This window comes from Drosophila biarmipes, chromosome 3R (assembly GCF_025231255.1).
Source record: "Drosophila biarmipes strain raj3 chromosome 3R, RU_DBia_V1.1, whole genome shotgun sequence".
Classification (NCBI taxonomy): Eukaryota; Metazoa; Arthropoda; class Insecta; order Diptera; family Drosophilidae; genus Drosophila; species Drosophila biarmipes.
This window is the reverse complement of record NC_066616.1, coordinates 12,819,430-12,830,181: the sequence shown is the minus strand read 5'-3', so window position 1 is coordinate 12,830,181 and position 10,752 is coordinate 12,819,430. Positions and strand designations below refer to the sequence as shown.

At 48.3% G+C, this 10,752-nt stretch overlaps 1 protein-coding gene across 1 annotated transcript; it reads right to left on the bottom strand.

Annotated features, from left to right (window-relative positions):
• Positions 1–4,692: 4,692 nt before the first annotated feature.
• Positions 4,693–10,029, bottom strand: LOC108032177 (uncharacterized). The gene is made up of 3 exons (XM_017106031.2): positions 8,351–10,029; positions 7,179–7,340; positions 4,693–5,795 (listed from the first exon to the last, which is right to left on the bottom strand). The coding sequence occupies exons 1-3, from the start codon at positions 9,818–9,820 to the stop codon at positions 4,971–4,973; spliced, it is 2,457 nt and encodes an 818-aa protein (XP_016961520.1). The 5' UTR covers positions 9,821–10,029; the 3' UTR covers positions 4,693–4,970.
• Positions 10,030–10,752: the final 723 nt, after the last annotated feature.

Below are 10,752 nucleotides of genomic sequence, written 5' to 3'. Positions count from 1 at the left end.
AAACAATAAATTCACTTTGGAGCAAAAATTTCGCTGCCACGCCCACTCGAGCACTTGCCGCACAAGTGGAGGTCACGTCAGTGCACCACACGGCGTATGAGCACGGGTATGCGTCTGAGTCCCAGTGCACTCGGCCAAATTGGGGGCACTTTGTGGTAAAATAAAGGGGTGGATAAGTTAAACATAAAAGGAATTTAAGTCAAAATATTTTCTAAAATTGTACTATAAATACAAAGCTTATCTAGAGTACACAAATAACCATTCAAACGATTTCTGTCTGAAACCAATAATAATGATGTCAAGAAGTATGCAAACAATTTGTTTTAACCAGAATGTTGTATTTATTTTTTCGCTGCATACTTTTTTGTCACGTTTATAGGTGATATGAACCTAATAATAATTATCGAATTTCCTAGAAAATTGAAACTTTCATTGGACTTCTATAATTATATTTTCACGTAATTCGTACAAAATTACATGAGAGCCTGTGGTAATGTTAAGCCCGGTTAAAACCAAGTAAAACAAAACCTCTCCCGGGATGGCAGTTAGCTTCCGAATTTTTACTGGTCTTTTCTCTCCGTGTAGCTTATCAGGCAGCGACCGAAACAGTCTTTACAGAGTGTGTGTATAGCTTAGCAACAATGTGACCGCCCCAAAGCGAAGGAAAGCGTGCAACAATTTGGAGAATCCTGCCCCTTTGGCGGCGCATCTGTTTCGTGTGCGGCCGCAACCTTAGAAACTTTCTAACGAGCATTTTGCAGGGCCCCCCTCTGCGATCTGCCCCCCTCGCTGACGCCCCCTTGGCCTTTGTTGTTGCACGCCTTCGGCTGCCGCCTGGCGGGCTGTTATTGTTATTGTTTCTGCTGGCAAACAACATGTGCGGTTGTCATAAATTTAACGCCAAAAGAGCATTTTAAGCAGTCAGCCAAAGACCGCCTGGCAGGGGACTAAGTCTTCTAATTACTCCGAGGGAAAAGTTTTGGCGAAAACCCCTGATTCATGTGAGTGTGCGTGCATCTCCTCGTGGAAACTTTGACGAGTCGCCCACCGGAAGCGGGAAATGGGAAATGCGAAATGGAAAATGCAACCGCCTGCGTGCATAGTATTTCCATATTTAAATTCGTGCGTTCGAATATTTGAAACGGCAACGGGCAACTGGCAACTGGCAAACGGCAAATGGAAATTATTTATTTAATTAAATATTAAAAAACGTGCTGTGGCCATCTTTTATTGCATTAGTCGCCATGAGCTGGGCCCCCGGGAGCTCTCTGCGCCGGGTTCCCTGGGTTCGGTGTCTGTAAAATATGGTGCACATATCTATCTGATTTATTCAATTTTTCCCCCATTATGTGGCGGGGTATTTTTGCTTTTATTCTCGCATGCTCGCCGAGCTTCTGGTCCCGGCACAAGAAACTTAATTACGGTTGAGCGATGTCGCAAGAGCCTGATTAAATTAAAATGAATATGAATTGCATTCACATTCGCATTCACTGTCGCACTCACATTCGCATTCACGGCGCCTGTAAATAGGCAACAAAGCGATTCAGCGGACGACAGGTGAGTGACACATTTCACACTGGGATTGAATTAATTGAAACACGGGGTCCTTTAATCGAAAACTCATCCGGACTGCCCGGCGATTACCCTGGAATGTGGTGCTCCCTCGGCAGCAAATTAAACCATATTTTCGCAGCGAGTAAAATGCAGACTCCAAAGATATATCGGCGACCACAGCCGGCGGGGGCAGCCTTGGAAATTAAAATTAAAATTCCATTGATTAGAAAATTGTAAATGCATGGAATTTTAGGATATCGCTGTGTGGCGATCTTTCGATTTGCATAATTGCGAGCCAAACCGTCGCAACGCACCGAAAATCTGAGCCACAACAGCTGCAATGGCCGCTGGATTGGGCGATTCGGGGGATTCGCGGGATTGTGGGCGGTGCAGATGCTTATCGGGGTGTAACTTTGCACCGACCCGGTGGCCACTGCCCATAAATATCAAAAATTCTAACACATGGCTGGGTCGGAAGGGGGCTTCGGGCTGCCAAGGTTCGCCTGCAGGTGTGGGAACCCGCGAACCTGTTCGCTTTTTGCATCCCGGCAGGGGACTTTTTAATTAAAATAAAAACGAACAGCGAGGGGCAGCAATGGAAATGCCACATAATTGTCGAATTGTTGCCACTTGCCACGCGTGGTGGGCGGTGGGCGGTGGGCGTGGCCGGCTGAAATGGCCGTTTGCTGATTAACAAAAATAAATTGTGAGCGGGACTTTGGCATAACAATTACTCCGCCACATGTGAGGCACATATACCGATGGACATTTTCATAAAACTTCCCGTTCTCCGTCTGCGTGTCTGCGCTTTTTGTTTGCGGATGTTTTCGCTCGGCTTGTAAATATTTAGCCGCCATCCGCCGCGATGTGTGTTCGCCGACGCCTAGCTGCACCAGTTTGCCCTTTAACCCCAAAGCAAAAAATTCGATTCGGCTCCAACTGAAATCCGGTCGGGGAGGGCGCCAGGAGATAGCCAATGACCACTTGTAGCCCAGCAGGCAGTCCCGCAGTCGAATTCGATGGCCAGGAATCGCGGGTGATAGTAGAAGTGTATTTGTACTCAGGATCGTTAGTATAATACCTAAAAACTTTAATGAAAAACACAAAAAATATGAATTATTATTAATGTTTCTTTTAATTAAGAATCACGAAGTGTTTTTGTCAAATCATATCTTACCAGAAGAAACCATTCTCGATCCTTACAATCCGAATTTTAAGTTAAAGATTAAATAGTTAATACAATTAAATTCCAATATATCAAAATTTATTTTGAACCTTTACCTTCTGGGTGCAATTTTTGAGTTTTCACGATGTATCTTAAGAATTTGTTTCGGTGATCCTGATCAAAAGGGGTCCCCTTTTCAATTTTTTAGTGATCCTTGAAAAAGCCTAGTAGGGGGTATCTATTTTTTTCGCCGACTATGGTTTCCAATTCTACGAGAGCCAGGGACGGAGTACTAGAAAGTAGGCAAGCAAAAAGTCAAAATCATGCCTTTGCTCATGTTTTATGTGGGATATTCCGTTGTGTTCTGCTGGGCTGCTTTTAATTGCTTTACATTTTTGTTTATTTTGTTGACGCTGTCCCTGCCATTCCCTGTATATGTAGTGCATATATGTGTGCCGTTGTCTGTCGCCGTCTGTGTTTGCGGGCTGTAATGAAGACCCGTGTCGGTCTGCATATTAACTGGCACACTTGCAGCATTTTTAAATGCACAGTGCACCGCCCAGCCACCCACCGAACGACCTCCCACCCACCCAACTCCAGCCCTAAGCATTTTAGGGCCGTAGTTGTACAGCGAAAACAGAAACGAGCCATGGGTGCGGGAAGGGGGTTTCCGGGCAAGGGCCAGGGGGGTTGTGGCTGTGCGGCAAGTAAATTTGCGCACGGCTTTCATTGTCTGTCATAAGCATAAATGGTTATTAATATTAAAGTTCATAACGGGCAATGTTAACTGCTCATTTAACGGGGCCATGCTTCTGGCCACTTTATTTTTGCCTGACTGCCCTCCGCGCCGGGCCACGCCCCCAGCCGCCGCTGCTCATTGATATGTTGGCAGTTGTTTACACATTAACAGCCCGCTGTGCACCACAACCATGGCCATTTCCAACCAGTTAACGAAAGAGGCCATTCGAGCCTTATTAAGTCACTAAAAATGCATCGGCAGTGCAGCGGCCAGTTGGCACGCTGGGGTTTGAGCCTTAATATGATCATCCTTAATGAGATCCCCTTTTACAGCCGGTATTTTCCATTGCAGGACCCAGCGCGGTATATTAAATCAAATTAGGCGACTGTCGCGCTGATTTTAACCCCTGCCATAGCGACTCGGTGGCCCGAACGAACTGCAATCAGTGCGCGACCTGAACCCAAATTAATTTAAGACTTAAGCCGATTTTTATGAATTTTATATGCAATGCAAATTAATTCGGTATATGTAAGCGAACGAGTGAAAAACCGAGAATGTGTTAAAAGCGAATAATAAATTAACTATATACCAACGTATAAATGTGGCTCGCTGGCGTTGTAAATTATTTTTTGAATGCACAGCAATTAAGTAAAGTCAGACGGGCAAACATGAAACGGAAATCCCAACATGTTGTGCACGTCTCCCTGTCCGATTTTCCGCGGGAAAACCATCCAGGTGTGAGATATATAATCGAAACGGAATGGATAGGCGTAATCACGACGCGTTAACAGGAGTTATGTATTCAGGAAGGGATTTATGGCTGGTTAAAGTTTTTACTGGCAGACAGACTGATCAGCCTAATGATTTTTTCACTCGCTCGTTGTAGAAAACCAGGACAATTAAGGATAAGGATGTACCAATTCAGAAAACCATTAAGTTAATCTGATTTTGAATCATACACTCCAACGAGTTTCAGAGAACAAAAACACACACTTGTTATACTTACCATTTCATTGAAGTACCATTAAATCTTTTTTAATCCAATTTATTAACTCTGGACGCAATCTTTTTATTGTCCTTTTTTGCCTGGGCACTTTATATGTTTACATGTTTCGCCAAGCAATTAAAATGAATATTCAAATGAAATTAAATATTCAAACGATAAGAAAAAAGTATGCAAATTAAGTTATATTTATTAAGGTCAATGCGTTTGTTGACAAACTTTAACGAGGCAACTACAGGTAGTACTTAACCGAGAGTGTTCTATTCTAGTCTAATTTACGATTGGGAAGAGTGTGGGAAGACGCGGCTAATCACTGGATTTGCTGAAATTCAGGAACGTTTCTTTTGGCGAGTGCTAATCTACTACTAAATACAGTATTTACAGAGGCGGTGTCTTACTAGTGGTAGGCATTCTTATAAGGGCTCAGGCACTGAGATCTTTGGACATTGAATCGCTGACTTTTCCAGGTGGGCGCTCTTACTACAACTAAAGTCGGAGTTTAACTTAACCTAAATGAATTGGGGAAAGTCCAGCATGTCGAAGCTGCTGTCGAACTCCGGCTGCAAATGGAAATTAGCCGCTGGCTGCGGGCTTTTCGCAGGCGGCTCGTAGACATCCGCCAGATATTTTGTCACGTACTCGAAGGACACAAACTCGCTCAAGTGGCACTTGCCGTCGCCGTTGGCCTGGTTATTATGGTTATTGTTGGCCAGGCTAATTCCATTACCAGATGACGCGCCCGAGGGCTTCGCCGTCGTCAGCAATTGCTCCAGTTCGCTTAATTGATTAATATGCCCATTGTAGTGGCCGTTGTGGCTGTTGTTGTTGTTGCTCCCGCTAAGCACTTCCGTTTCCGGTGCGGGCGCCATGTTGCCGCCATATGTTGCAGTTGCCGTTGCGGTTGCCGCCACCGCTGCAGGAGCAGCAGCACCTCCACTCTGATTGTGCTCAATGATGACAATGCAATTTGACAACTCATTAAAGTTCATTGAATTGTTATTAGCTGCAACACCGGTGGTGCCGCAGTTGCTGCGGTTGGCTGTCCCCGCTGCTGCTGTCGTCCTGTCGTTCTCGGGCCGCAGCAACGCCTCGCTGCAACTATTGCTGCGGTGTTGGCGCTGATCCCCCGGAGCAGGTGCCCCCGCCCCCTCGGAGTGACGGCGGGCCTTGGCCGCCTTCCTGGGTCCGGCGGGCGGGGCGGAGGCGCCGCCGGCCGATTTGCGGCGCAGCTGTCCGTTGGCGTTGCGCAGCGCGTGGTTCTTGACATGTTTGCGGAGGCTGGAGGGATCCGTGTAGCGCTTCGTGCACCCCGGCAGCTGGCAGGCATACGGTTTCTGTTCCAATAGAGCGAGAACGGGTAGAGCGTTGCGTTAGTACTTGTATTTGCCCGCGCTGCGAGTTCGCATGCGAATCAAACCGCAGCGGCAGCTCGGAGCTACACTGCCGCCGCCTAAAACTATGCAATTGATTTCTCGCGCTCGCCCTGCAGGCGCTCCTAACTCACTCACACGCACACGCGACACACTCACGCCCGCACACAGCACACAGCACACACACCCACACAGTCGCACACCCGCTAACAGATGGGCCAGCGTATTTGCCAAGTCAAATCGTTTTGAAATGTCATGCTGCATTTTGTTTATTCTGCCCAGGCAAAAGCCGCGGGCCGAAAGCGACAACAGCATGGCGGGGCACTGGGAAAAACAGTTTTATTAACTTGGGGAGTTTGAATTTTGCTTGAAAAGCGAACCTATCAGGGGTAATGAACGGCCTGAATGGGTCCAATGATTTCTAATTTAATCAGGTGTAAAAAAATTGAATTTGTAAGAATTCCGAAAATATGAAAATCGATGTTATATTGCTTTTAATCGTCCAGAAAATTCCTGGCAACTACAAAGAATAAGTGATGATTAAGACCATCACGCGAATATTAAATCGTTTCCAAGTATAAAATGTTCCTAAGATTTCATCTCAAGCACTGACTAATCAGTGATGTCATTTCGCATCGCCTCCAAAGAATCAGCTTGGTGACAACGCGAGTTCTTGGAACACCTGTTTCTCCGAGTGCGTCCCTGGCAGTGGCAGCCGCGCCAAGCCAGCACACATTGTGTCCTTTTGTGATCCTGATTGGCTGCCCTGCCCCCTCAGCCAGGCAAGGAAAGTAACTCGTTTAGTTTATTCGATTTGCCTGCTGCTGTTGTGGCTCCTGTTCCCCTTGCTGCTGCCATTGCTGCTGGCTGAATCGGTGGCCTTTTCAGCTGGTTTTGACCTTTTTTCCGGTTGTCGTACGCGCTGACGCGGCTGCTGATGCCCCCGCCCTGCCCATATATTGCTGTGCCGATTTCAGGGCGATTCCTATTCCAGCTGCTGTTACTTTGGCCATCGGGCCCGCTCTCACAGATACAAACTATAAATCACTCAGGCAGCGAAATGCGAAATGTGCACATGTCACGCTGGCAGCAGCAACAGTGGCTCCTTTCTTTTTTTCCCTTCTTTCTCTCCTTTTTTTGGAGTCCCAGAGTGGCCGCTTAGAGCCTTGGCGGCCATTAAATCTTAAAGCCGCTCGCCGGAAAACCCCAGCTGCATCTTCTGCAGCCGCGAGCTCTTCAATTTCCTTTTGACACGCACTGCAAATTGCCGGGACCCATGGAAACCCCCGCCCGGCCAGACCCACATCCGCACTCATATGCATATGGGAGTTATATGGGGAGACTCACCGTGTCGTAGTGGGTCCTTTGATGTTTCGCCCGATCCGAGCTATTGCTGAACGCTTTGAGGCAACCTTTATACTGGCAGCCATAAGGCCGCTCGCCCGTGTGCGAGCGTTGATGAATTTTCAAATTTTCCAAACGCGAGAATGCTTTATTGCAGCCGGGAAACTGTAATGGAAAAACAAAAAAGAAGGGTGTCATCGAGAATTGCAATTACCATGGGGGGCAGGGGCTGGGGCTACGGTTATTGGGGTGAAGGAGGCTGCAAGGAACGGCGATAACGAAGGGGCAAAGGCACGAGAAGAAGTGCTGGAAGGACGCATAAAATTGTGACGATGATGCTGTTACTGTTGCTGCTGCTGCCCGCAGGTGTCGCAGCCAACCCCTCCCACCTGATCCCATCCCAGCCTGCCACCTGAAATGGGAAAATTACGTTTTTGCAACAGAAACAGAAACATGTGTAATGGCAAAAGGCAGCAGTGGGCCAAGTGGGCGCTGGCCGAGGCCTTTCGATCGCAAAAAAGCAGGCAAGAATCCATCAATTACTCAAAAATCAAAATGAAAGAGCATGCCAAAAGGGCGGTCCATGGGATGGGATGCGATGGGATGCGATGGGATGAGATGGGATCCGATGGGATAGAAGATGAAGCGAGTGTTCGCCCTAATAACATTACCAGCAACTCTATTTCAAGTGGAGTCCGCAGCTCTCGCCCTGTCAATTCCTGTGATTGCCCTGCGCCGCACAATTCATCATCCCAGCGATGGCGCATCAAATGTCAACACGTGCATGATACAAACAAAAAGGAACCGAAACGCACGAAATGGGTTTCCTAGCTGAAAAGTCTTGTTTGGACGCATAAACAAATGCGCCAGCTGGGCCACGAAAAAATCCTATCTATTGTTTGATTTTGAAAAATGATATTCTATGAGGGACTCGAAACGTTGGTAAACAGAGTGGAAGTTCGAGTATATCTATGGTAAACCGCAAAGCTAAGTTAATAAGTTCCTTACAAAAAAGGGATTTTCATTGGAACACTTCATGAATTTCCATACATTTCCTGAATCTCAAAGGGAAATTCCTTTTTAACTGGGTACCCTGATTAGCTATTTTCTTAAAAAATTATTCTGATTGCTTGTCAGAACCAAACCCCAGCCTAAGATCTAAATGGCATCCTTACCGGGCATTTGTTGGGCTTCTCGCCGCTGTGGACCCGCATGTGGATGAGCAGCTTGTAGCGGGCGTTGAAGGGCTTGTAGCGCCTGGGGCAGTCCAGCCAGAAGCAGGAGAAGTCCTCTCCCTTGCGCACGTCCACGTGGCACTTCTCGATGTGCTCCACGAAGGCCTGCTGGTGCGGGAACTCCTCGTCGCAGCCCGTCCAGCGGCAGATGAGGGGAATGGCTTCCGACTCCGCTCCGTCTGTCTCGTGATCGCAGCAGGTGGAGTCCGGCTTGGGATCACTCTCCGCCGGCAGGGCAAACACCTCGTTGTCCAGGTCATCCTCCTCCTCGTTGTAGTTCTCATCGTCCTCGCTGTCCAGGTTCTGGGTCTCCTCGGCCTTGATGAACTCATCCGCCAAGAAGTTGCAGCTCTGGGCCTGCATTTCCGGTTCCTGGTGCTGCAGATCCTGCTGCTGCTGCTGGTAGAACTGCTGCTGCTCCCCGAGCATGAGCTCGTCCAGCTCGTCAATGGTCCAGATGGCCTTGTGCTCCCGATTGGGCTTCTCGATGGCCTGGGCCATGTTGTTCTGGTAGTTCTCGGAGGCATACGCCGATCCCTGGTAGAGATTCGCGTAGTCCTCGTAGTTGCTGGCGCACATGGGAATGCATTTGGGGGTGCCGAAGGTGGAGTTCATCGACGGGAGTTTCGTGGGCGAGGCCTCCTCTTTGACCCGCTGCTCCTCCTCCTCGAACACATTGCACAATTTGGGCGAGGCGCCACTCGATGGGGCGCCACCCGCCGCCTGAATCTCGCCGAGATTGAAGTTCAGCCAGGCGTCCAAGTGCGGTGATGAGCATGGTGATTGGTTTTTCGATTGGCAATTAATCTCGTCATAATTAAAGTAATCGATATCCAGGTTAATGGAGTCATTCGCCGGCTGCACGGGATACTGGCTGCTCTGGGCACTGCAGGGCGTGTAGGGTGTGTAGGGCGTGTACGGAGTATATGGGGTCTGCGGGAGCTGGAGCTGACCTGGCAGCTCCGACTCCCCTGTTAGCCGCGCTATATCCTCCGGTTCGAACCGAAAGATATCCTCGCGGTTCAGCTGGGTGTACTGGCCCTGCTGATAGGGCATGCCTGTGTTTCCCGCCGCCGCGCAGACTATGTCGTCCTGATCCGAGTCCTGCTGCTGGTCCTGGCCGGCATAGTTGTGGCAGTCGCTGAACACCGAGTTCGGGGTCTCGGCGGCAAAGCAGAGATGCGAGAAGTCCGGAAACTGCAGCTCACTGGAGGCGAAGTTTCCGCCCACCGTCTCCACCACCTTGGCCGGCACCCGGAAAATGTCCCGCTCCCTGCTGCCCACCGCAATGTTGGCACTCAGCGGGGGCGACATGAAGCCGCCGTAGCAACTGGCCGCCTCCTTGCCCGAGATCTCCGACGTCTTGACGTACATGCCGCCACTTTGGCTGGTCTTCAGCGTGGATGACATACTATATTCTCTGGTGATTTGCTTCTGTCCGTTCTTCTTGGCCGGCCGCTTTCACTTTCGCATTTCCGGCAGTTGTCTGGGAAGGTTGCCAATAATTTTTTCCTATTTTTTACGGCCACCGAACGCGGGAAATCCCAAGAAAATCAAGCACTAACGCACACACGTAAATCCGAGGGGCTTCTAGTTCTTCTAGCTCAACACTTGCGATGTTCACGCCACCGCGATCTGGCTGACAATAAACCGGAGAGCCGCTGGGGCACGATATTTAAATGCCCGGAACGGGATGTTCTACGGGATCGGGAATGGGTAGCAGAACGTGGAGCGTTGGATCCTGCCTCTGCCTCTACTGCAGTCGGCGTCGATGTCGGCGATCGCTTTTCCTGCCTTTGGCACGCACACATGTGCCACCGCCACCGCCGCTGCCTCGGTCGACGTCGGCGTCCCTCCACCTCACCCTTGCCCTCTGCCCTGCCACCCCCACCCCCAGATTTTCCGATCGCTGCTGTAGTTGTACTCCTCTTGTTTTAGTCGCAGTGCTGCCGCTGTGGTTGTTGTTCTTGTTAATACTGTTATTTTAGGCCTTTGTTTGTGTATAGAAAATATGCGTGCGCTACACCGAGTGCCCTGTGGAAAATGGGGAGCACCATGAGCATTGCAAAGGAATATTAAAGTGAAATAATGTTACTAATTAATAATATTTTAAATTATTTTTTCTGAAATAATATGTTTTAGTTTTAGACTTTTTTGTAATAATATATTTTGCACAGCAACACCTTCTCTAATCCATTAAGGAAATACAAAATAAGATATAAATTAGATTATTTAAAGGAAGCATCATATATATATTTATTTCAAATGGGTTTTTATTGGCGGAGCTAGGAAACTAGGAAAAATTTCACTGTATATTTTTAAAATAGTATTATTTAAGGATC

Coding starts and splice junctions, on each gene's coding strand:
- LOC108032177 (XM_017106031.2), bottom strand. CDS start 9,820: ATGTCATCCACGCTGAAGACCAGCCAAAGTGGCGGCATGTACGTCAAG. Junction 7,341..8,350: donor AGAAGCCCAACAAATGCCCG/GTAAGGATGCCA, acceptor TTTCCATTACAG/TTTCCCGGCTGCAATAAAGC. Junction 5,796..7,178: donor AAAGGACCCACTACGACACG/GTGAGTCTCCCC, acceptor CTATTGGAACAG/AAACCGTATGCCTGCCAGCT.